Source organism: Ambystoma mexicanum, chromosome 1q (assembly GCF_040938575.1).
Source record: "Ambystoma mexicanum isolate Mex_15411 chromosome 1q, UKY_AmexF1_1, whole genome shotgun sequence".
NCBI classification, from domain to species: Eukaryota; Metazoa; Chordata; class Amphibia; order Caudata; family Ambystomatidae; genus Ambystoma; species Ambystoma mexicanum.
In genome coordinates this window covers 671,391,201-671,418,288 of record NC_090922.1, presented here as the reverse complement: position 1 = coordinate 671,418,288, position 27,088 = coordinate 671,391,201, and the positions used below count along the sequence as shown (strand labels likewise).

The window sequence follows — 27,088 nt, the reverse complement described above, 5'->3', positions numbered from 1 at the left end:
ACCTAGCACTGCTTGCACAAAGATGCCAAGGTATTTGAATGCAAAAAGAAGCTGAGGGGGTGGGCGCTGGGAGGGAGGACCAAGGCAAGTAGATGCCTAGATATGGGTTATTGGGAGGGACAAGCCTGGCCATCTAGCTCATGTTTTCAATTAGAAGTACGAGTCATGTCACATGATCGATACTTGACTCTGGTCTGTATCATCGGTCTGTCTTTTGGGCAACTCTCTGTGCCTCCACCCTCCATAATGCAGAAGTCCTTGTGATCAAAATGGAAAGAATATGATTGTCAATGCATCTTACCAACACTTCCAGTCATTGTCTCACAGCATGAAGTGATATGCACCTCTCCCCTTTCTAACCACCCATCATTCACACCCCTTAAGGGACATGCCAAACACCATCGGTATTCCATCACAGAGCTGTGCTGCAGCAATCTCTTGTTAGTCCTGTTTAATTGAAGATCATTGCTGACCACTGTGGGGGCAGTATTCTCTCTGAAAGAGGGCCTTATGTACCAGATGGGGAATGATCCTGTCCACAGGGGCTTTTTTTGGAGGTAGGGGTAAACATGGGGATGCATAGTAAAAGCCCACAGGGTTTGGATACCGGGCCGGCGATTCAGTCGGAATGAAAAGTAAGTCCCTTTACATGACGAAGCAGGTTAAGAGACTTGGAGATAAGTGAATATTAAAGCGGTTATGAGTGGTGGCTCAATGCCGGGGCTGTTAATAGATTGTTGATTTTTGTTCTTAAAGGTGAATTGTGGTTGACAAGTGCAATCATCTGCAGTCTGCTGCCGGTTCCTTTCAGTGCCAGTCTTGGCTATGGTTTCTTCAACATCCTCCCATTCAGGTTTACTCTATGGGTGGGGAGTTGATACTGGACCACTTGGTTGGCTGTGTTGCAGTTTTCTGCTTGGCAACTGATAGTTAACTCAATTATGCTAGTATGTATGATCATACACAGCAGAAATGCCACCCCTCCTCTCCCTTCAGCTGTGTCTCCTTTGGGGATCTCCCCGGGAGCGGCGGCTTCTTCCCGAGTTGCAGTTTATATTTCCAGCCCCCACAAGAGCTTTTTCTGTCTTCTGTGGGTGCCTGTGGTGCATTGAATCAACTGAAGATGATTGCCTTTTTTACAAATACAATTGAAAATGCTGGAACATTGCAGTCTGAATGTGGGAGAAATATTTTTAACAGGGTCTCATCTGATAAGCAATTACCAGCAGCACTTGACAAAATAACCCAGTTCTCAATCTGTGTTTGGGAGTTAATAGAAACCCTCATTAATGTAATGGAAATGAGATAGACAATATCTGAGCTATGTAATAGATTTGATTATCCTCCTGTGAATATCGGGAGGACAATCGTATCCATCACAAAATCCAGTTGACCATTCTACAAAGAAACTAAACAAAACAATTGAGAATTCTGAAGTCCATAACAATTGTACTCGGTTGTCTTCAGCCAAGGGAAAGAAGGCCAGAAGTATTTACACAAGTAAGCCATTATTCCTCCTGAAGATCCACTTACTGTGGTGAAACACGTGTAGAGGATGAGAAGATGCGACCCAAAGGTCTGACCGGATAAGATGGGACCTAAAAGTCTGAGTTAGACTAATTTGGATTAAAAAATGTAATCGTCTGAAATTGCTCACCTGAATGCCACGGGGCACAACAAACTAATATAACCTTTAAGGTTACAGCTACAATTTTGTTAAATCAAGACTATATCACAAATGAAAAATCGAATGATAAATTGTGCATCTGTATACTGAAATTTGAATAACAAACTATTCAATAAAAAAAGTGCAACTAATTGCCTACTGTGTGTTTTTGTATGTGGAATCAACATTGGGACCATGCAGTATACTATATATGGCACTAGGTCAACAATAATCAAACATGCATACACTTGGATTTCTATCATCAATCAGCCTATGGAACCAGTTGTTGACATAATTGGTGTGTCCTAACTTTTGCTATTAACTGTTTGCAAGGTCGATGCCCGAAGGTGCTAACCCCTATAGCTGATGGCTGAGTTATTACTTCCCCCGAAAGAGGTTTATTCGATGTTTGAAACTAAAGGTAAGACAAAAAAACCACAACAGCAGTCAATAAAAAAAGAAAAAAACCTACTCCATTTTAACTTTCTCAAAATCGCAATAACAGTTCCAGAACATTCTTGCCCTCTATTTCCAGCCAGTATTGGAAGATGACCCACAAGTTGTTCCAACTCGCCCAAAGAACAAAACAAGCCAAAAGTAGTTGATCAATCATGTGTGGTATTGTTAGACTGTATGCAATTACTTCAAGACCTATCCACTTAATTGACTGCAGCTCAAGCCCCTCTGGATATTACTCTAGTTGATACGGGCATGTTGCCTGGTGGAGCTATTGGCCAAGAATTAGATGGTTCAAAGGATTTCTGCTCTCTTGCAGAAAAGACAAACTGGCAAAGGACTGTGGGCTCCCATCTTTTAGGACATGTAAAAGTGCAGAAGTAGGAGGCTGACACACTGGTGGCATGCTTTGTCTACAGACTTTTATTAGATAAAAATAAAAGGAATAAAACCTTACCTGGCCCTAATTCTAAGAGGGGTTTCCCGGCCTCAAACAAGGATTCTGTCAGGAGGCCCATCAAAATCAAATAGACTGGTGTCAAACGATTTACTTCCCTTGCACGCTATAAATCAACAAAGTGAATAACAATTGGCTTCCCCTCTTTTGGACGCCATAGGAAAACTACACCACAGTCTCAAGGTTCCTTGAATTGACTCTCGACCAGTGCACATAGAAAAGTCTTGTATCCTCACTGTTAGGGGGATGATTCCCTCCCCTACTCTTCCTACGGTTTCTCACTGTTTGCCAGGATAATTTACTTTCTTTCCCTGGCCCTTCTCAGGCCCTTTGTACTGCTAAGAGTGATTCTTGCGTCTTAACTTTTGCAATGTTCACAGCTCCTGATGGAAGTGTCTCCCTTCCCCAGGTCTTTCTCAGACTTCTCACAGTATCAAGAGAATGATTCCCTTCCTTTGTCTTTTTACCATGTCCCCAACTACCAGGGGGAATTATCCCCTCCCCCTGGTTCGCCTTAGCTTGGTTTCACTTGGCCAGGTGCTGGGACTATGAAGATTAATGTTCGTAACTCGATAGCGGGGGGGGGCGCAGGGTAATGCTTTTCTTCTCCTTACTCTTGGATTCACCGCCCACCTGGCTCACTTCTCTGCCAGGTACTGTGACTGAGGAGCAATGAGGGTGCATCAATGGGTGTGGGTCCCAGAATCGCACCTTCTATCTATGCACATTCCACCTGGTGTACTCTAGTGCCAAGTACTGAGACTATGAAGAATGCTTTAGATGTTTCTCCCACAATCTTCCTCTCGCTTTTAATCTTGGGGTCACAGACCCTATATGCACGGCTTCATTGGCTTTCCCAGTCTCCTAACCACTTGGTTGGAGCCATGGTGCGTTCCCCACTACCCGCATACCTTCTCTCTTGGTCTGCAGTTGTCTTGGGTGGGATTTTCCTGGCCACCTGTGGTCTGCCATGGGGCTAACGATGCTTGCATGAGATTAGTTTGCCGCAGCACTAATCTTTCTCCTGGTAGTGGTTGCGCTGCCCAGGCTTCAAGAACGTCTGAACCATCATCCGGCAGGCTGCTATCCCTTTTGGCTGGGGCCCGGCTTCGGACCTTCTGGTTTCTTCTGCTGAGTTCTGGTCTTTATCCATTCTCCTGTGCACACGGGACCGTTCCTGGCAGTTCCTCCAGGGAGGACTGACGCATTTGCCAAGTCCTCCTTACCTTATCTGCCTAAAAGAATCGGCTAGATCAGAATGTCTAGTTGGCTAAATTTGGCTCTGCACGTTACTCCTTAGTACTCTGCACTTCTTCTTCATCACAGTATTAATTGGTCCAGGAGTCAACCAAGTTGTCTTGGTATTGTAAAGGGAGACTCTAATCTGGTAGTCCTTCCTCTTCCCGGTACTTCCTGTATTGGAGGTATAGGAACACTAGGAATGGTACTTGTGTGGGTCGGTGTGGAAGGTGGGCGATGGAGGTACCATATTCTTCCCATGTTGTCACTAATCCCATATGGGGCTTCCCTCCCCATGAGATCCACCCCCACGGGGACTAACTGGTGGCAAACTCTCCTCCCTGGCCTCATGGGAAGGGGGCTACCCCTGGGGGAGAAGTGAACACGTCTAAGGACTCGTCACAGATGGTAAAAGATCACTTGCTCTTTCCGCAGTGACCTGCTTTTATACTAGTTTGGAGCGCATTGTGCCTGCACAATTTAACTTTAAACTGATCAAATGTGCTTTCATTATTGGACACAATTCCCTCCGATCTCAACCAGGTTGAATTGAAGGAGCAACACAAAGCAGGACCCGCAATTGAAGCCAACCAAAACCTCTCAACTGCACCACCAATACGAAATCTATGAAGTGACCACCTCATCATACCATTCGTGATCCAGGTAGAGCACCCAGTCAGCCCCAAAAGCTCGCCCCCTCCTCCCCTGATCTGGAAACAAACTACCATTAAAAGCAGTAACGTAAAAGAACAAATCCTCAAACGGCAACCGTGGATGATGCTGACCTAGACTTAAAAAAAGCTGACCATATACAGAAATGGATTGCTGAAACAATAGACTGCATCTCCCCGGAAAAAACGCTTCATCCCATCGCAAAGAAAGCAGTGGCAAGATGGTTTACACCCAACTTCAATACAATGAAGAAAAGAAAATGGAAACTTTAACTAGAATGGAGGGGAAAAACTACAACCAGGCACGAATAAATTATCAAACTAATTCTGAGCATACGAAAAGGAAACTCAAAGCCAAAAAGAAATACTATGACAACCGATAACAAAAGCCATCAACCCCCAGAAAGAACTATTCAACATCGTAAATGCAATTAGAAATCCACCTGGATGCAATAACACACTGGTACCTTCACAAAAACTGATCTGCTCAACCTAACCTGAAACCACAGAACAAGCCGCAAACCCTCACCTAAATCGGGTGAGAAATCCCAAAAGCTGGTGAAACAAAGCAGTCTTCTCCAGAGATCCCCCTGCCCACCTGACCGCTATAAATCAAGCCTTACACAGGGCACACAATTGGAATGCCACAGAGGCCTCCTCAACCAATTACTCAATGGGAAGAGTACTGCATGCTTTCAAATCTACGTACATCAAACCACTCCTTGGATCCAGCGGGTGATGTGGAAGAGCACAAGTTGGCATGTCTCTATTTGGGATCACCTAAAGACTAATCAAACTCTCACAAAGGGACGATATCACTCCAGCGCTAAAGATGCCATAGTGGCTGCCAGTCAAACAAATTGCATTACAAAATAAATAACCCCCAGAGCAATCCACGACCAAGGAGCAGAATTCATACAACAGAAAATCAACATTTACCAGCAGTCGGATCCAGCAACATCTGCTTGGAACCTAAACCATACACAAGAGGGGAGGGGGGGTTTAGGGGCTCAACGAATCAGCATTCTCTTGCCTAGCCACTAAACTTTGGAAATCCCTTCCGAGAGAAATACGAACCATGAAGGACCATCTAAAATTAAAAAAAACTCCTTAAAACCTGGCTCTTCAACTCAGAACTGGTCAAACGAATGAGCAAAACCCACACCCCACAGAGTGAACACATGTGGCAAGACTGGGGACAAGGCCAGTCCACGAAGTAGTACAGGGAAGTAGAGAGGACTCTAAATGGGAGGGAGACACAGGTGCTCACATTACTATAGAGGGCCCTACCAGAAACGTAGGAGAGATATAGGACCGACCTAAGTTGAACCATAGACGGAGGGCATTAGAGTTAAAGGGGAAAGAGAAGCGACGGAACAGACACACCACCAGGCTCGGAGTTCTATGGCACAGGGAAGAGGTCCCACCACATTCAAGGGGTCTAGGGAGGTGATGGTAGCTGCGCACCAGTACGTGCCAAGGGACAAATCAATGTAGACATCCACTAGTCTAAACAGGGGTGGTGGGGAAGGTTTGTAGGAGTTATCACCATTAAATAGCCCTGCTAACAACTCGCAACTCTGCACAGAAAATAGGTGGGACCCCTTGCACACCACAATGCATGACCCTGGCAGGGGTGTGCCACACGTGGCCAAAACTGAGGGAATACGATAAAGTATCACCACGAACCAACCCCACAAAAAAAACATCCCTCTGCTTACACCTCTCAAACTAAACCCAACCATACCTTTACAACAAACCACACAACCTCGCACAATAGCACATGACAACTACTGACCGAAAATTCGCACCTACGCTCAGCAAACTGTGTAAACCAAACTGAAGCTGCCAACGGCTAACTTTGGGCCTGGATCTCTCACCCCATATTCAATTGAACTAAACTGGGGGGGGGGGGGAACTATGTACTCTACTACTGAGCTGGTCCTTCTAATTGGCGTGAAGTTGAATCCTCTATTAGTAACCCGGCAAGAGACAATCTGAATGCACTCTCCCCTCAGTCCCACTAACTTCCCCACACCTTACCCACTTGCTTTTCATATCTGCCGTGGGACCACTCAGGTGGTGATAGTGCGTGGTATAAATCTCATGTAACATAGGATCGGAAGGATATCTGGCTCAATACTCATTCAATATACATACTAAACCTGATCCCAAGCCAATGGGTTTAGTGCCCTTAGTAATCTCCTGTAAATGTAATACATTCCATGGTAGAAAGGCATCTGTTGGTTCTAACTGTGTAGGTGGCTCAGAACTGGTAATGAGTAAGTGTTACATGGCCCTATGCCAGTGGCAGCTAATGGAGAACCTTGTCTTGCAAGATCATGAACTTGCTTTCTTTATTCTTCGTATATGAGGGGTTTCCTTCACTTCCGTGGGGATCCTACTGATTATCTTAAATAAGGAACATTTGATATCCTGTACAACAAGAGGTTTGGTTAAGGGAGAAACCTTTCTTAGATGTGTCTGGTGTTTCTGAACCGAGCCCTCAAGGGGGAAATGGTTGATGGAGGGTAAGGCCTTATGGTGGTCTTTTAATTGCTATGCAAAATAGAATAGGCCTAACGGCTAACTTTGGGCCTGGATCGCTCACCCCATATTCAATTGAACTAAACTGGGGGGGGGGAACTATGCACTCTACTACTGAGCTGGTCCTTCTAATTGGCGTGAAGTTGAATCCTCTATTAGTAACCCGGCAAGAGACTATCTGAATGCAACAAGCATTCTGATTAGCTCTCGCCAGGTCCCTACCCGGCCGGGAATCCCTCTGTTGGGATTCCACGGCCTTTGTCCCTGGCGGGGGGCGTGGCAACCCCTTAGCCAATGAGGAGGCTCGAAGCGGGCCATCCGTTTTTCCTTTCCATGGCGGTGGCCATTTTTTTTTCTCTCCCAAAACGCTGCAGCGCCTGAAACGCTGCAGCGTTTCGGGACAAAAAAAGCTTTTAGTGCCCCGGTCATGCAATGTTTGCGGGCTGGGGTACTAATGGCAATAGAACCGTCGCGTCGGGGGCATTTCCGACTCTGGTAATGCCCCAGGGCCTTCAGTAAGCCCCTCGCTTGCTCAGGTTCTATTGCTTAAGTAGTAACAGAGCATGACCTGTTTGAAACAAGGCTCATCTATTTGAGGGGTAGAGACTGTTGGAGAATGGTTATAGTATGTTGTTGGCAGATGACCTGAACTGTTCATGCAACAAGGATTCCATGAACAACGGTCACATTTCTGATCAACGTCATAAAAGCTGCAGCAAGCGTGGTACGTGGTAAACAACGGTTGCAATTGATTAATGCATGGGGGTTTTTAAAAAATGAATGGTAATCTGAAGGGTGATGTTTTATTATGCGCGTCAGACCCAAGGGTGTCGGGGGCACAGGAGATGCAAGAAGACTTTCGGCTTAGGTTACACAATCAAATACAGACAAACAGGAATACATATACAGGTGCAGGAAATGCAAATGCGAGTGGAAAGGTATATACAAGGAATTGGGCACATGTGACAAATACTATGCAACATGAGCATAATTTGAAATAACAATCTGGAAACTATATACAGTACAGGTGTATGTATGTATCTTTAAGCCAGTTGATGAGGTTTTGTCTGAAATTGTACGTTTGGTCGGCTCTCAGGGAAGTGGGACGAGAGTTCCAAAGCTGAGAAGCTTTGACTGAGAAACTACTCTTGTCCACCCCCCACTTTGAATAGTTTAAATCTTGGGACAGTCAGATGATTGGTGTTTGCTATTCTAGTGGCCATGCTGGAGGATTTTCTAATTAACCTCTCAGTGAGGTAGTGGGGCGGAGCTTTATTCAGGCATTTCTAGGTGAGTGAAGTGGTTTGTAATTTTTTTCATGAGTAGAGAGCCAGTTGCTCTGTCTTCTTACTTCAGATGTATGCTTGTTCCTTGCAATACCCAGGGCAGCTCTAAGGGCATTATTTGGAGCGTCTAATCTCCTAATGATATGCTTATTGGCACCCATGTATAAGGAGTTGCAATATTCCAGTTTGGACAGGATTGGTGCTCTGGCCAGAATAATACAGCTGTTCTTGGAAAGGAATGGTTTGCCAGCTTGGATTAGTTTAACTGTATATGCAGTAGCAGAAGCCATTACGTTTTTGGCGAAGGTGATGGTGGAATCAAGGTAAAAGCCTAGGGTTTTTACCTCTTTGGCAACTTTGATCAGATTACCGTCGATATCTTTTGTGTACTTGGGGCCAAGTATTAAGATGTGGTGCCCAGGATGATCTCAGTTTTATCATAATTCAGGCATAGACCGTGGGCAGCTATCCATGCCCGGATGATGAGGTAAATGCCATTTACCAAGACCAAAGCCTTGTCGTAATCCTCAGTAAGTGGTAAGAGAATCTGGGTATCATCTGCATAGTTAGTGTAGGTGGTACCAAGATGGTCCAGATCATCGAAAAGGGGCTTGGTAAATATGTTGTACATAGGAGATGCACAAGAACCCTAGGGCACTCCACAGGTGATGGTGCTAGGGTCTGCTGCTGCTGAAGGTGAGAAGACTCTCATGGTCCTGTTACTTATGAAGGACTGTATCCAACCTATGGCCGCCTGAGAGAAATGCACTGCTCTGTCCAGGTGGTTACATAGTACCTTGTAGTCCACCAAGTCGAACGCAGCCGAGAGGTCGAGAAGAAGTAAGGCTGATTTCCCCTTGTCCTTAAGCTCGTCAATTTGGGCCTTAAGGTCAATTCACGCCGTTTCGGGGACATGTTGTGGCCTGAATCCTGATTGGTGGGTTTCTATGAGATGGTTGTGCTCCAAATACTTCTGCATTTGAAGATGGGCCACCTTGTCCAAGATTTTGAGAAGAAAGGCACTGTTGTGACTAGTGTCTGTTTTTTTTTTTAAGGAGGGGGGTGGGGGGGACCCAAGACTCTTTTAGGTTGCTTGGGATAGTGTTCGAAGAGAAGTGTTGATTAATTTTGATATAAAAGGGGCCAAATCGCTCACTGCATCTTTAATTGAGCAGGACATTGATCGTCCTGGCAGTTCGAGGGTTTGAGTGAAAGGATAACTTTTTCGACTTCGAGGATGGACCTTTTAGAGAAACTGAAGCCTGGAGGTTTCTGAACAGTCATGGGAGTACGATCTAGTGCGGTCAAACTTGTTAAGGCATTTTTTATTTTTTTTGCAATCTTGTGCTGAAGGGTGGTGACTTTGTTGGTTAGTGCTAGCTGAATATTGGAGCACCAGGTTTTGTCCTTCACGCAGCGGTCTTGCACTGGGATAGGGTTTTCTAGTTCTTTTAGAATTACAAATAATTCCTTAGTACTAGAGAATGCTTGCAATATTCTGTTATTGTAGGTTTCTTATTTATCTAGGAGTGTTCCTTGTAACGGGAAGATATTTTGATGAGATTGGTTTTATTTTCAGCGGGGGGTAATGACCTCCATGGGACTTCACAATTTCCTTTTTCTATTGTCCAAGTTAGGTGTGAGCCATGAGTTGAGGTGCGCTTTGGCTTTACTTATTTTTTTGCTGGGTGATGGAATCTAGTGCAGAGGTCATGCCTTTATTGTATTCGACAGGCATGTTGGGATCAGTAGTTTCAGGCAATGCATTAAGTGTAGGTAGGATTAAGGGGAAGGGTTTATCTGCTGTAATGTTCTTTTTGTTCCTTGTTAAAGGTGGGGGAGCTGATGGAATATTTCTGGCAGTGAGCCTCTTGGTTGCTAGTGTAAATGATAAAAGGTGGTGATTAGTCCATACCTGAGGGGTTATGGCAGTGATCAAGGCATTACAGTTAGTCTGCCGCCCAATCAAGTGTTCTCCCCTTGTGTGTAGGTAAGTTCACTTGTTGGGTGAGCCCAAACTCTGAAAGGATATTAGCAATGACAGTTGCTTGATCATTGGAATCATTAAATCCCAAATTAAAGTCCCCTAACAGAAGTACTTGCAATGTGTTTTTTTTTTTTAGTTTATTGGAGATAATGATATAAATAAATGATATGAATGGTCCGTGTTGGGGGTTAGCGGTAGGTATTTTGACCGTGACGGATTCGCATGATTTGATATCTAGTGAGGGGGCTAGTCTCATGGATAGATTGGATTTAGCAATGAGAGCTATACCACCTCCTTGCGATTCACCTCTCTGCTCTAAGAATGGTGTAGTCGCTAGGCACTACTAGCATGAGGGCAGGACCTGCTGCAGCATGCAGTCATGTTTCAGTAATGGCAAGAAAATCATAATTTTCTGCCAAGATTAGGTCCGATATATCTGTAGCATGTGCTACTAGGGAGCTGGCATTTATTAAAGCCACCTTGAGGTCTGGGGGTAGAGCTGCCCATCTGAGTAGGAGGGGAGGTACAGTTAGTGACTCCAATATCTGGGATGCGATATGGGGCTGAATGTATTGAGGTTTTTTGCAAATGGGGCTATGAATTGTAAGGGGAAGGGGTGGTAATCCGAACCAGCTCTGCAGTAGCCATTGTTTGTCTATGTAGACTTTTTCTTAGTCAGAGCTAGCAGGTGGTTCAAATAGTTTGGATAGTCTTGAACGGAGCCTATTATTGCTGGTAGTGATGCTGCAGGGTCTGTTAGAGTTGCGTGACCGCCAGGAAAGGTCCAAGTTACTGTCCGCTGATTACACATGATCTCATGGTCCATTTGTAGAGGTACTTTGTTTGCTACCCTTCCCTTTTTGCTTTGTTTTTTGTGAACTATTTGTTAGGCATACTGATAGAACTGACCACTATGCTCTTTGCCTTTCTTGGGTAACTCCCAAAGTGTAAACCGACATTATCTTGAACCATGTAATTCGAATAATGTTGCCATTTTTAATGGCCATTTTGACACTCATCTTAAAAACTGGCATCTGAGAAACTACAAGCCTGTTTTAACCTTGGGTCTTTTTAGAGTAGAGTTAATACAATTGAGATGTTACAATTCTATCTCCTCGTGCCCATTGTTTTGATAAATTTCAAGTGACAAAAAGAAAATTAAGGCAGGATATTAGAAAGCTTTGTAGTATACATCCTGAGGAAGCAAGAACTGAAAAAATACAAGAACTTGCAGACAACACTAGCCCAGCAGGATTCAGAATTAATGTTGCATATTCTGAATTCAAACAAATCGGCCAACTTTTTGAAACTCATTAATGGAGATGGTAGACGCCAGGCATTTTATTTGCTGAATGCTGTTTCAGAGGAAGCTTGGATGGCCAATTTCAGCCATCTTCACCATACCGCCAGAAGGAAATAGTTGGGCAGCAGTTCCTTGCAACTAAACCTCTCCAGACATTTTGCAAATAATTATTCAACTCAAACCATCTAGATCTCTGGTTATCAATGGGCTTTCCAACTTTACTCTAAAGTGTAATCCAGAATTTGAACTCCTTTTATATTGCAACGGTCTGTCCATATTTTAGAAAGGGAAAAGGGATGACAGCAAAAATGATCGCCCTATGAGACTACTTTTTCTACAAGTTAAAATGTTTCAGTCCTCTTAATGAAACGACTATAATTATGGCCAATACAATCTGGAAGCATTGATTCCCATCAATCAGGGTTTAGGAAAGGAATGGGGTCTTATCACACTTTTTTGATTCTGGAACGACTGTCTTTCTAGCCTTAATTGAGCTTATTAAAGCTGTTGACCAGGTAATCTGCAATAAGCTTTTGGGACAAATTGCTGTGGGGTCCACAATATTTGATCCTCCCCATACGGTATTTGCATTCAGGTGCCATCATACAGGTCTGACCTAATACAAGTGAACTATTAGCATAAGCTGTAGTGGCATGGAAGTCCAAGTCAGGGCTGTTTTTGCTCCATCCTTAATTAATATATTGCAGACATAAAGGAGGCTTTTACGGAGACCAGATCACTTCCCCTGTCAATAGGAGTCCTGCCCTGTGTCCTGGCTTGCGGATGGCCTGGTGCTGTTGGATTTCACATCTGTTGGGCTTGAGCATCTGTGGTTAGATTTAGAATCCTATTACAAAAAATTGTTTGGAAATTAATTGACAAGTCTAAAATTATGGTATTCTCCAATACTCAAACCTACTTGGGTTTTGTCCTTCATGGGCTAGTAACCAAAAATAAGTTTTGATAGAATCCATGCAAAAATGTTAACTTGTTGTTCCAGCGAAAGAGTTCAGACACTTTTCTATGCTTGCTAGTTTTATTATTTATAATGCGCGAGCGTACCCGGGGATATCGGGGCCCAGCCTTTACAAGAATATTCAAAGCTTAGTTACAGTACAAAGAATATGCATGGTACAAGAATAGAATACAAGTGTTATGTACAAAACAGTAGTGGGCCAACATAGCTAGCAGTTTGTTATATACAGATAATCGGGAAGGCACACATGGTTAGTTTGTGCGGGTAGCTCTGGGCACTTCATGGTGTTAGTGGGTCTCCAGTTTCAGCCAGGAGACTACCAGGGAGCGGAAGTTCTGAATGGGCAGGTCTACTCTAAGGTTTGTACGCAGGGAATTCCATAACTTGGCAGCTTTTACCGCAAATCTGTTGCCCCCTATGGTGGCCGGTTTGTAGTGGGGAACAGATACAGTTTTTGTATGCAGTTCTGGTGGGTCTTAATGAGGACTGTCGGTGGAATCTGTTGATCAGGTAAGCTGGGGCTGCATTGTTAAGCGACTTGTGAGTAAGTGATGCAGTTTTCAGTAGAATTTTATCTCTGGTGGAGAGCCAGTTTGACTGAGTCCTGTAATGTGTTCTCTTCTGGAAATGCCCAGAGCTGCTCTGAGGGCGTTGTTCTGCAGGGTTTGCAGTTTGCTTGTGGTGGCCTTAGTGGCTCCCAGGTAAAGGGCATTACAGTAGTCGAGGCGAGACAAAATAAGAGCTCTGGTGAGTGTCAGGCAGCTGGAGTTAGACAGGAAGTGTTTAGCTGCGCGGATTAATTTACATGTATAAGCCGTAGAGGATGCAAGGGAGCTCACTTGCCCTTTGAGGGAAAAATTGGAGTCTAAATAGAATCCCAATGTTTTGACCTCCTGTCCGACTTTGATATTGTTTCCGTCAATCATGAAGGAATTGTAGGGCGGGCCAAGTTTCTTTATGCTGAATGAAGTACCTAAGAGGATGAGTTCTGTTTTATCATTCAGGCATAGTCCATGAGTGGCCATCCATGCCTGGATGATGTACACCCTATTTAACAAGGCCAAATCCTTTCCATAATCTCCAGAAAGCAGAAGGAGGATCTGAGTATCTGCGTAGTTAGTGTAGGTGATACCGAGATGATCCAGATCATTGAAAAGGGGCTTGGTAAATATTTTGTATAGTGTGGGGGAGATACAGGAGCCCTGAGGAACGCCGCAGGTGATGGGTATAAGGTCTGCTGCAGCCGTGGGAGAGGAGACCCTCATAGTCCTGCCGTTAAGGAAGGATGTGATCCAGGTGATGGCCTCCGTAGAGAAGTGAGCTGAGGTGTGGAGGTGTGAGCAGAGGACAGAGTGATCGACCAGATCGAACTCTGCAGAAAGGTCAAATAGGAGTAGGGCGGCTTTCCCATTGTCTCTGAGCGAGTCGATCTGGGCTTTCAAGTCTATGAGTAGTTTCAGTCCCATGTTGGGGACGGAACCCAGATTGTCTAGATCCTAGGAGGTTGTGTTCTTCAAGTGCTTCTGTATTTGTACATAGGCAACCTTGTCTAAGTTTTTTAGTAGAAGGGGAACAGTCGTTATTAGTCGGTAGTTTGTGGGTATGGCTGGGTCGAGGGTGGGTTTTTTTCAGTAATGGAGTACCCAGGATTGTTTTAGGTTAGTGGGGATGGTTCCAGAGGCGAAGGAGGCATTGATCAGTTTTGTGATGAAAGGGGAGAGGTCGCGGGCAGCATCTTTAATAAGCTGTGCAGGGCACAGATCTCCCTAGGGATTGGACGGTTTCCGAGAGATGATTTTTTTCAACTTCAATGTGTTAACTTTAGAGAACTGGAAGTGGGCTAGGTCGGTGGACATGGTTGTATCAGGAATTTTTGAGTTTAGGGTATTATTCAAGGAGGCTTTTACTAGAGATTTTACTTCGAAGAGTCACGATCTTGTTTGCTAGGGCATTTTGTATTTCTGAGCACCAGCTTTTGTCTTTGGTACAAGTGTCAGCGGGTGCTATGGGGGTTTCTATTTCTTTGAGGATTGAGAAAAGTTCTTTCATATTAGATTTGGATTGGGATATGCAGGAGTCAAATGAGGTACGTTTGGCAAGGTATATTTCTTTTTTGTAGAGTGCAGCTAGTTTGGAGAGTTTGAATTTATTAGCGTCTGAGGGGGATTTTTCCAAATGGCCTTTTAATTTCTTTTTTGCTGCCTAAGATTTTTGAGGAATGGTGTGTACCATTTGTTGAGGTGTGTTTTTGGTTTACTGGATCTAAGTTTGAGAGGGGTGATCTGATCCAGCGAAATGGCCACAAACTTGTTAGTCTTCAACCAGGGACTTGGGGGTCCAGGTTATCGGGCAGTGCATTAAGAGTGGGACGTGGATTAGGGGGTAAGTCTTTCTGCTGTCATGTTTTTCTTGTTTCTGGTGAGGGTGGCTGGGGCCTTAATAGCTGGCGGAGGTGGAGGTCTGTCAGTGGAAAGCGTGAATATCAGGTGGTGGTCAGTCGAGGCTAAAGGTGAGATATTTGTGATATTCGCTAGGCAATTGTAGTTGGCTAACCAGTCAAGTGTTCTGCCTTTCGAGTGTGTTGGTAGCGTGCATCTTTGTACGAAGCCTAATTCAGTGAGTGTTGGCTATAGTGCTAGCAGGATGGTCTTCCAGGTCATTGTAGCCCAAGTTGAAGTCTCCTAAGGTGAGTACTTGAGTGGAGCACTGAAGGTTACTAGAAAGAATAGAATTGAGGTCTTCATCGAAGGTGCCAATGGGGCCTGGCGGGCGGTAGATCAGATGGATGTTGAGCGTTTGGGTGTTAGTAAGTGGTATTTTGACTGCTAGGATTTCACAAGAGGGGGCGGGGCGTCTATAGACTTAGCTAGTCCCATGATAAGACTGCATTTATGGATAATGGCGACACACCTCCTCTCGAATTGGGGCGGTCCTGTCTCAAGATGTTGTAGTTATCGGGGACTGCCAGCATGAGCATAGGGCCTGCAGCTGGGTGGAGCCAGGTCTCGTGATAGCAAGGAAATCAAGGTCTTCTGTTAAGTCTGCAATTTCTGTGGCATGGGCTACCAGTGATCGAGCGTTGATCAGGGCTTCCTTAATTTTAGGGCCAACTGTATTTTTAGGAATACTTGCTACTTCCGTTGATTAACTATGTTAAGGTAATCCCTAGTGACATATAGGGTAGAGATGCTGGGCATTACAGATGCTGGGCATCCCCGGTCCATTCATTTCTAAGTACAAGTGACAGCTCAAATGTCACTCCCTTCCACAGTCTAATGTCTGAACCCAAAATGGCTACTGCTCTGGATGAGTACAGAGGTGAGTCCTGGTTACCAAATCAAACCATCGGTGATCCCAATCATAAATGTGAAATAGGCACAATCCCGACATGTATACCTCCTTCGTCATTTGTGGTAGTGCAAGCAACGTGGATTACTTCAGCAATAGTTTTGTGCAGTTTAGACTTTTTCGTTGGGTGTGTTTCAGATGTGCGTATTGGGTGGTCAAGCAAAACCAAGTTTCATCACATTACTGCTCCCTTAACTTTTTTGGTTCTAGTAAGCTGAAGAAAGTGTGCACCCTTGATGCTGGAAATATTCTCCAGCACTACTGCCATTTGGAGAAACCTAGGGTTTTACTTGCAGTTGAAGTTCACGCCTCTTCGGTTGGAAAGCCTCAGGTTTCAATTTTATGTAAAGTACCCCAAATCCAGACTTGGCTTCACAAGACGAAAGATTGTCACAAACTCTTGAGTAACCTTTCCCTTGTTGAGCTTTGTGAAGCTGCCGCATGGAGGTATGGTTAAGCTTTCTCACAATCTCACTGCGTACAGAGGCTGATTTAAGGACTGGTGCCATAGGCAAAAGGATAGGTTCTTAGGTTGTGATATTGTGCTGATCCCTTTTGACAACTTTTTGTCTTTCTCCTATTCCCCCTTGCCTGATTATCAAAGGTGTGAAGTTGCAAGAAAGCATTACACAAGGGAGTCTGGAGTGACTAGGGCCTGCTAAACTTGAGCTTTTCGACACATCATGAAACCAGCCTCTGCAGATGCACGTTTTGCTATTTTTAACAGCTAATCACATATTTAATATGTGGAGTTATGTATATTTGAATGTGTAACTTCTAAAGTTACACTTGGCATATTGGTGGAGCTCAAGGATTTTAAGACATTGGCCCTCATTACGTGGTGGATTTCCGGCAACCCTGTAACAGCCATCTGTAGTGCGTGTGCTAAATGAGCCACAAAACATGGCGCTGATGCAATGCCATCTTGGGTATTCACTTCCATTTATTGCAAGAAAACAGTAATGAAAGCCCACGTTTTCCTGGGCTCAACTAGCAAACGTGTATTTCTGCTGCGTAGACAAGGTCCCATTTATGTCAATGACTGAGCTGGGGAGAATAGTTATTGTATTGTCTGCCGAAGGGCAAGCTTAGAAGGGGAGTCGGAGCGCACTGCAGGTGCAGTGATAAGGGGCAGAGGCAATGACAGCAAGGAGGGAAGATGGGTTTTTCCGCTTCTAACTGGAATATTCCACTCTGTTTATGTGTCATGAGCACTGCTCCAGAGAAGCCAAGTCAAGCCCAGCATCCCCGGAAGCAGGCTCACGACACTCGTCCCCGGCTCCAGCAAACCCCTATTGGGGCCCTTTGGACCATGTCCTGGTGCCTCTGGCGCCGGGCTCATAATTCTTGCAAAGGTGCTTGGGTGGACCTACCTGTAGCAGACCATGCTGCATACTCACCTTTGCAAATGCTGGCTTGATGAAGTCCCCAGCCTTCTGCTGGGAGGAACTATTCCCTGAACTGGGACTACTTTCTTACGTGGGTGGGGCTGGTGCCACTCCTTAGCTCTGGAACACAGGAACTCTTTTACCTGGGCGAGGCTGAGGAAGAAGACACCCAATCACTCCAACGCTATTTAAACCACACCCGATTGGGGAAAACGTGCTTCGCGTTATTCTGCATCTGTAGCAGGACGCTCACCGAGTCAGCTCCAGCATTCCAGTGACATCTTCAGCTCAGCAACCTGTGGAAGAAAGACACGAGAACTATACTTACATCCAGGAATCCAGACACCGGCAGAACCTGCAAGCAAAAGAAACATAAGGTTAGCAAGTTGCAACACGTTCGCAGCCGCGCTCGCTTACCTGATCCATCTGTGCTTTCACGGATTCTTCGCGGCCTTCTCTTCAGCAGCCTAACGGCACCTGTAAAGACAAAGAACATTGTTAAGTAGGAATCGGGTGAAGGCGGCCGCATTTACTTTTCTTACCTGCTTTTGTGCGCGTATTACGATCTCTTCAACCGCAGCAGCCCGGCACCTGAAAACAAGAAAATACATTATTTAAGTGCCATTAAAGACTGCAAGAAAGCCTAACACTTACGTGTTTCCCCACGTGCATCCGCGACTGGGAAAACGCCCGCAAGGTCCCGACACCTGCAAATAAGAAAAGAACATTGTAAGAGGTGCTATAATAAGGTCACAGATCATTATACTCACGTACTTCGCACGTGCAAAGACAATGGACGAACAACGCCCGCAACATCTCAAGACCTGAAAACAGAAAACAAGGGACATTATTGAGGTGTCATTGAAATTCCCATACCTACGAACAACCGCACGTGTCGCGCTCTCAGTGACCACGCCCTCAGCATCCAGGCACCTGAAAAAGACAATGCAAAGACTTCATTAAAGGTGCCCATCACTTCAAGACTATAAACTCTTTATACCTACTGGCATCCGCTCGTGCAGTAACGGCGGCATCACCTTTTGGCATCTGAGCACCTGTGCCACTTCTAAGGCCACAAAAGACTTTCAGGACCTCCAGTGACGTAGCTGGAACCCACGCACCCCTGCATAAGTCGCAGGATGGAGAGCCCAGCATTTATACGCCTAAGGTGAGAGCTCACCAGGACATTGGACTTTCGGAGAGTTGGCGATTAGTGAGGAGGAAGTCCAGCCAAACGGTCATTAACCCTTTCTTCCACCTGCAGAAACCTTACCCTGCAAGCCAGACGGTCAATAAGAGGAAGCCCAGTCCAGAGAGTCATCCGAGCTCTACGCTTCTCAATTGAAGAGACTACAACAGTTCAGCCGGGAGCAGCGCCTCCGTGGGAATCAGGTGAGTGTTACATTATGCCTCATGCTTTGTCTGCTCTTCAGCCGAGGGCAGCTTGGTAACCATGAGGGATGGGGATTGAAAGTAGCCCCCATAAGAGACGAGGGTTTTCCTCTTGGAGCGCAGAGTTAGAGGTTGGACCCTGGGTGTTGCAGTCTCGCTGGAAGGGAGGACGCTCCACTTCGGATTCCGTTAGAACGATCTATCTCTTTGCCTACCCGCTGTGGGACTAAGCAGTGTTGCCGTGGCAGAGATGAAGGTGTCTCCTGTGGCGATCTTAATGGTGATGTCTTTCTTATAACAAACTATACAAACAAAACAAACACATAATCTGAGTGATTAAAGGGCCTATAATGTGCCGTTTTCCTATAACTATTATTGATGTCATTTTGTGCCTATCTGAGTCCAATGATTACTTTTGCAAGGGTCTGGATAACGTAAGTGCAGGATCTCCACAAGCAATCTCACTAGAGCAAAACTGTCCTGCCACCTGATATCCTGGTGCCACTGGGATACCACAAGGGTGGCGGTAACGGTTAATCCCAATTTCAAAGGATTCCCTTAGGACTCCATGGAAATGGGGGACACAGAAGCACGGGCACTGTTGCTAACCGTGCCATTGCTTTTGTGACAACCATGCCGGTAGGGGCCTAAACCTGGCAGGTCAGTCCTGCCGGGGGATCCGTAGCACCAACTGTCATTGTTTTAGTATGGTGGCCACAAAAGGGGTGCTGGTACGTGGCTACCGGCACCCTCCTTTCCACCGCCATACTCTGAATGAGGCCAGTTGTTTTCCTTTCCTTGCATTTGAAATCTGTCTGTGGATAAAAGCACAGGCACTTTTAACCCACTGCATACTCTTAATCATTTTGCAGATGTGCCTTCTGTGATATTGAGCCAGAGAGTGCTATCCTGTTCAGGTTGTCATCTTTGGGGTCAGGAGATCTAACTTCAATCCCTGCCAGTATCACATAATGTGGTCCTGTGGTGACAAATGACCCCACTGCCTAATTTCCTTAATTGGATCACTTGGCATTGTTGTGGCATACATGCCTTAATAAACATATTGCTGCGTCCTATACGAAGCCATTCATGCCATGCATTACACTTCACAAATTATTCATATCACAAAAAAATTTACCATTTGATTTTGCAAGCTGAGTTGTACACTACTAACTCAGCCAGTCACATCTCTCTCCTTGCAGTGTCCTATTTGTTGACATTTTTGCTAGGTTTTAGAATGCACCATTTATTTGCAGGCTTAATATTTGAGCATTTAGAGTATGGACCTAGCTTCGGGAAGCAACAGCGTGCTTTTCGATCATAGGGGGGGGGGGACTCAGTGAGGGAAGCAGAGAAAGGGGGGGGGTTAATGGGATGGTTGGCAATTGGCAGCATGGGGTTGGGGGAAAAACAGTGGGGAGCAGATTACGGAGTCTGTTGGGATGGGCAGTGCAAGGGGTGTGGACCTAGGTGTTAAGGGGAGTCATTCCTTGAAGAATAAACTCTCGAGCTTTTTCCTGAACTATAGAAGTGATGGGGCATGTCTGGTGTTGACTGGAAGGTTCCAGGCAGGGTCTTGGAGCATAGACTGAGCAGGCCTTTCTTCTGGTTCTTTACTACTTGCACTGGCTTAATTCAAGTCTCACATTTCCTTGCCTCTGGTGGATTGCATGCCTCAGCAGATGCTGAGTTTCTCAGTGAGGTAGCTTGGACACTTCTGGACGACTGCTTTGTAGATGATGCAACATGATTTGATGATGTGCTTGCAGTGGGAGCCAGTGCAGTTCGGTGAGGGTCTGGGTGATGTGGTCAAATGTGCGGAGTCCTTTATTGAGTCTTGCTGCATGATGCTGGACACCTTTTAGGGGTGCCGGGGTAGTTGCCAGAATGCCTTTGAAAAGGGCATTGCCACCATCCAGGTGGGAAGAGGACCAATGCTTGCACAGCGGATCTGAAGTTGTTTTCTGGGATGAAGGGCTTAACTTTCCACAGGAGAGCAAACTGGTACCAGGCCTTTTATGTCTTCCTTGTTATGCACTGTTTGAACATGAGGTGTCTGTTGTTGAACCCAAGGGACTTGGCACAGGGCAGCCAGCTGTTGTGATTCCCTTGGTTCATGGCAGAGAGCCAGGTTTGTGTTTGGTGGTGGTTAGCAGTAGGAATTCAGCCTTGGAGGGGTTGAGCTTCAGGTAAGTAGTCCAGTCCAGGACTGGATCATGGTTTGATGGCACTCTGCTAGAGCAAGTATGGTGGGTAGACTAAGAGGGCAGGCATTCAAATCAAGAAGGAGCTAAAAAGAAACTTGCAACATCTACCATTAGTCGCACATTAGATTGTCCCAAACTATGCCCACCCAAAGTCCCATCACTTAACACCCAACCCGCCTTGGGCCCTTTTTGTTATCCTTGCCTAAGAGACTTTGTCTTAAGTCTGCCTATCGCTTCACACTGATTTTATGGTGGAGGATCATTATGAATGCCATGTTATGGAGGATAATGTATCAATTGCAATTTTAAACTGTAATATGTAAGCAGGATTAAGACCTCATCGGGTGCCTCCTATTAATGTGAGGGTGATGGCTCCTCTTGCCTGTAAACCACTTGCTTACAAGCCACTAGAATAGCAAAATATTGCAGGTGTAGATTTCACAAAGGCTCAGTTCCTGACCCTCTTGCGTATCTTGAATGGGTGAAATTGGCACTTTGGACTTGGGTGCCTATTGTATTGGGTGAGTTTGATATGAAAAGCATTATAAATAGATGATCTTCTTGAAAGTAAATGTATCCATCTTCTGTCTTTATGTAGCTTGAGAACATTGGGAATTTCATTCGGGCAATCCAAGACTATGGAATGAAACCTCACGATATTTTTGAAGCCAACGATCTGTTTGAAAATGGGAATATGACCCAAGTGCAGACCTCATTGGTGTCCTTGGCAAGTATGGTATGTACATTTGATACATTTAACTTCAAGCTTATATATCCCTGCGTCTTTAATACTTTCATTATTTGGAGATTTGGCAGTTGTGTGAAGCCATATTAAATACCTGATGTGACACAACGTTTTTGCAAGTATTGATGTGTTTAGTCTGTCTAATATTTGTAGATTCTATATTCAAGCCTGAACAAGATGGTGGCCTATGTTTACTGGAAAGCCTACATCCAACTTTCAGTTAACACGTTTCAGTGAGTTTTATTTTTAGTAATTTTTTGTATTTTTTTTTTTTTTTTTTTGCTAGTTCAAAACACAAACTGAACCACTGCTCCTGGCCTCATCCTCCCTCCCTTCCCTTTCGTTGATTCCATTTAAGAGCCATTCCTTTGCTGTCTTTACAGTGGACATGAAGAGTAAAAGGCTGGAGGCAAAGCCAATGTTCTGTTAGAAAAACAGCTGTTCCTGGTAGCTCTTACGTACACTTTGATGGTTGCTTACATGAGTCCACCTTAGTCTTGTTCCACAGGCAACACTGATGGGCAGATTTTATCTTTTAACGCCTGTTGCAAAAAAAGTTAAGCATATTTTATGGTGACATTTTTCACCTTCGATGGGGGTAGCATGTTGATGGTTTCGGTTTTCCATCGGCAGCACAGGTTCTTGAAAGAGTTTGGGCTATAAATACCCTTTGTGCCGTTGGTGCTCCTTGGTTTCCAGGATGTCTGGAGAGTGATGCTTTTCAGGGACCCTTTGCGAATTGGGACTGGGTTTACTTATCCACTGCTGTACAACCAGAAACTCGCCAGTAAGTGACAATGCAGAATGTAAGGTGGGGATTAGAAAATGAGCTAAATGTCAGTGGCTTGCTAAGGCTGTTTGGTTTGTTTAATGTCGGCTTGTGCAGATTATTGTTCAGCAGTGTGACTAGATTAATTAAAATGGATCTTTTGTAACTCGATAATTACCAGAGACACTAAGCGAGGGAACAGGATTTGGACCGGTGTTGCTCTGTTGTCTTGCTTCCAAGACAAATGCGTTGCCCCCGAGCTATCCTCTCGGCCCAGGGTTTCCAGTGTTACTAGGGTGGGCAAAGAACCGTGTTGTGCCTTGCTATAGAGATCAGAAATTGGACTACCCGTTTGTATTTAGGGCTGCAACCGCTTTGATGATTGATCTTCTAAGCAGAATCACTTTAATGTTTAATCCAGGAGGTCCCACAAACATTTTGGTGTCCAGGAACTGCTGATGGCACCATCTTTTAGGTTGGTGAATACCAGGGTGGTGTATTTAACGAACAAAAGGGCGCCTGCCTCTCCTACTACACCAGCTCGGGGAGCCCTTGAAAGACTCCCTTGAGCTGGCGTGGCAGGGGGCTAAATGCAGCCAGCCTTGCTCCAACACAGCAAAGCCATCTTCCATAAGACAATATTGGCTAGAATTACTGTGGCCTATACAAAGACATCAGACAGCCGTTAATAACAACTTTAACGTTTGATTTACTCAACATTTTGAACGGGTAGCATGCCAATTTTTATCACAATCCATCAACTTTGCTAGTTTTCCCAGAACTTCCAGCTAGCATTTCCATCATACCTTCACACTTGGAAAAAGGAGCTAGGAATGTATATCCAGCCCCATCTACCATGACGGCATATACCAGAGCTTGGGCCTACAACAGTAGGATGCAAATAACCCGGTTGCTCTTTCATTTATGAATAGCCTCGTTATCTACATTTAGCAAGACTAAACGCCATCTACAACAGCCTTTCCCAGTCCACCGTATCCTAGCTTCCAACTGTACAAAACCAAGCATCCCAACTCCAGTTCAACTTGCAACTCCATGACCATACACATCAGACACAGTTCAGTAGCCTCTTCCCAGATACTATTCGGACCCTTTGCCACAAGGGGAGCCAATGTATATCTAAGATTATATAAAGAATTAACCGCAAAGACCCCCTTCGGCCAGCGGATGACTTGCTACTGTAAATTGGGGTTGCTGCTTGGAATATTCTGCAGTCCATTTGCAGCCCCAACAGCCACAATGATGTTCATTTCCCCTAATGCAAACACTTCTTTCGGTCCCCATTCCCCTTGCCATCTTCTTGCATCTGCACACCTTTACTGTGGCAAAACCAACAAGCTGCTTTGGCATCCTACAAAGGAACTAAAAATGCCAATGCAGCACCACTGATGGCTGCAAGGTGGGGAATGTTAATGAAACAGGAATCCAAAATAGATTTAGAGGTTACTTAAAGCCGACTAATCAGACCTTATAACAATTCAGTCACTATGACAGTATTCTCTCAAGAAGAAAAAAACATTTTTCTTTTGTCATCAGCACCCTATTGAGATGATTACCTCCCCCCTCCGACGTGAGAGCGAGGTGTTTTCTATTAGAATGGGACACTCGTGCATGAGCGTCCTATTCCGGTGATACACTCCCTGTTCAGTTGCTGGAGCAGGGAGTAACAAATAAAAATGCCCTCCCCAGCTTTGAAAAGAGGTGCGCAGGGAGGGGGAGGTGCAAACATTTTTCTTAAATCAGGGTGCTGTTGGCGCCTATCTTAAGCTTTGAGAGATTCTGCTTCAGTTACCCACACCAATTTCCTGCAAAAGTCAATTCCCACCTCCTTTTTTTAACTCTACCTTCCCTCCAAACCTTGAACACTCTTGCTCCTTAAATGTTTTTTTCCCCTGCCACACGATCGTAATCATTGACACTGCCACGCAATGGCCAGAGGCATTGCTCGGAGTGGGATGAGGTTGCTATAGCCCCAGGTCTTTCGGTTGTAGCCCCGGATAGAAGCTCGGGGGCTACAACCAAAAGGCTAGCAAGTCCCGACATTAGCGTAGCCCCGGATCATTACCAGACCATGCAACACCCCTGCACTGGCTATGGAAGCTGAAATACAGTTTGCAGCTGTCAATATAGTACCTGCAAAGTATTTTCTTTAAAATGTTAACCATGTGTGTTTCCGATTTTATTGTAGGAAGATGAATATCTAGGTTTTTGTTCCCCCCCAACCCCCCCCTCCCCACCCCCAAGTTCCTGCTTGGCAAATTTTAAAAATGTGTACTGCATAGAGCGTTCTTTTCCACATTAATGTTTAATGCTGGTCAACCAGCTTCTCATGTACTTTTGTCAGTTTTACCTTTCTTCTTTATTTGTCAAGAACTTTCTAACACTGCACTCCATGAAGGCGAGTAAAGGGCATGTAAAGCTGTTAAGTGAGATTTTTCAATATGCTCCACCTGCTGCTAGTTGTGGACACTCCTCCTGTCCAGGATGTGGAGAATGACTGGCAGCACAGTTCCCAGTGTGCTTTGTTGTACAGGGTAGTATGCAGCCTGCCACTCAGCAGGGCAGCAACCCCTGCTACGCTCTTTCTTTGGAATGTTCTTTTCGAAATGTTTGTGCATGAATGGATTGTATGTTTTCATAAATGCGTGCATGCAAGGTGTTGTATGAATGATGTGTGAATGCACGGTTAACGGCATGCCAGCCCCAACCCCTACATTTAGGAGTGGGGGTTGCTTGGACAGGGACCTTATTTTTTTTTGTCGCTTTATTCTTGATGCACAGTAACTGTTGATCAGGGGTAAAGTAAATAGTGTTATATACTTATTCTGAGTCATTGTATGGTAATAATGGCATATATTGGTGCAGCATGCAAGGACCTGTCTAGACTCAAAGCTATACTGCCGTATGTTGTGGGCAAAGGCATAAGGAAAATGGTCCTGTGCACAGTTAGTACCTTACATCTACTAGTTTATTTTCATGTGCTCCCATACAAAATTGATTGCCAACTGTGTGGCTTTTTACCCAATTTCTCACAAAGGGCTGTAAAATGCACCATTATTTTAAAGATGTTCTGAGAATCTCCCCTGAACCCACCTTCTTTGGTCTACCCCACTGCGCTTGTTCAGTCACACACCTTAGAGACATACATTTATGCCCATCCAGTTAAAAAAAAAAAAAGCCACCACATGCTCATGAGAGTAGGGACAAGTTGGTATAGGCCCAATATTAAACCTGTTTTAAGGCAGCTGCTTTCCAGATCTTGCCAAAGTATTTGGCATGCAGACAGTTTGCTTATGTTTTCAAGAGTGCATTTGAGAGAGCTGCGCCCCAACTAGTGCAACATCTGGCACCTCGGTTTCTTTGCTACCTATGCTTGCAATTTTGTACATCACTTTTTGTGTTTTCCTTGAACTGTGAACATTATTTTGGCGACTAAATGTTTAGTCTGACATACAGCACTTTAAATGCCTTGCTTGCCTTTATTTCTTCGTTGTCCTTCATCCCAAAGAGATACAGCTAAACATATCCTGTTTTGTCTAGCCTCGTGCTCGGATGACGTTTGCAATGGTGTATTATTCGTCAAATGGAAACTGAAGAAGCAGTTGAATAAGCCAACCTAGTGCTCATGGTGTCCGAGTGACTAGGCCCTAAAATTCAAATTATCTTTGTTAGTTTTGTGGCTTTGTTCATTTTCAATGACCTTTTGTACCAATCATCATCCTTTTCTTTTTAGGCAAAAACTAAAGGATTCCACACTACGGTAGATATTGGTGTCAAATATTCAGAAAAGCAAAAAAGGCAATTTGATGAAGGAAAAATGAAAGCTGGACAGAGTGTAATTGGATTGCAGGTAATTGCATTAAAATGACTCGGCTGTATGCTCACATGAGGTACAAAGATTGGCATAAATAGTTGAGAATGTTGACATACAATTACCTGCTGTGCTGCTTATGAAGTTTACACTCGTGTGAAATCTGTAAAGAAATAATAGACAAACTTGCAAGTGTCTTGCTTAAGGAATTTTGAAAAAAATGCCTAATTTTATTTTTAGATTTGAACAAAAAAAATCAAAAGTTAGCTCTCGGATATGGGTGTGCCTAGCCAATCACTGTTTGGAATTATTCGTGAATGAGGGGTCGCGTTCAAGCAGTCCCGAAGGATGTTCACTGCTACCTGACTGGCTGTGCCTCTACCCACCGACCTTAACTGCCATTCTTTTATTGAACTTTTGTATGGCACCTATACAGCATAGTGTTTCCAGGCACCACAAGACAAGAGGGGTGGGGGAAACAAGGGAGAAAAAAAGAGTAATGGTCCTACTAGACAATCGGATAGTGCAGTAATGAGTGGGGGGGGGGTGGGGGAGGAAGAATAGGTGGAGGGATTGGATTAGGAAGGAAGAGTAAGTGCAGGTGTAAGGTGTACCATGGGCTGGCTAAGTGCTGGGGGAGCCCAAGAGCCGGGGATCAGTTGGAGGGGTGGGGGTCGGGTAGGTGTGAGGATGGGGTTGGACCAGAGCCAGGGTGCTGGCCAGGGAAGGGAGCCCAGGAGCAAGTGCTGGTAAGGGTGAAGGGGAGGACTTGTTGAGGGGGCCTGGCTGCAGTAAGACTCGGGGGGGGGGGGGGGGGGGGGC

The 27,088-nt window shown here is 44.9% G+C and overlaps 1 protein-coding gene across 1 annotated transcript in view; it reads left to right on the top strand.

Moving 5' to 3' along the window:
* Positions 1 to 27,088, top strand: part of CNN3 (calponin 3) — a 280,459-nt gene that overhangs the window by 192,999 nt on the left and 60,372 nt on the right. The window contains exons 4-5 of the mRNA XM_069641272.1: positions 21,522 to 21,659; positions 26,189 to 26,305. Of these exons, the coding sequence (XP_069497373.1) occupies positions 21,522 to 21,659; positions 26,189 to 26,305 (255 nt within the window). The remainder of the gene's footprint in view (positions 1 to 21,521; positions 21,660 to 26,188; positions 26,306 to 27,088) is intronic.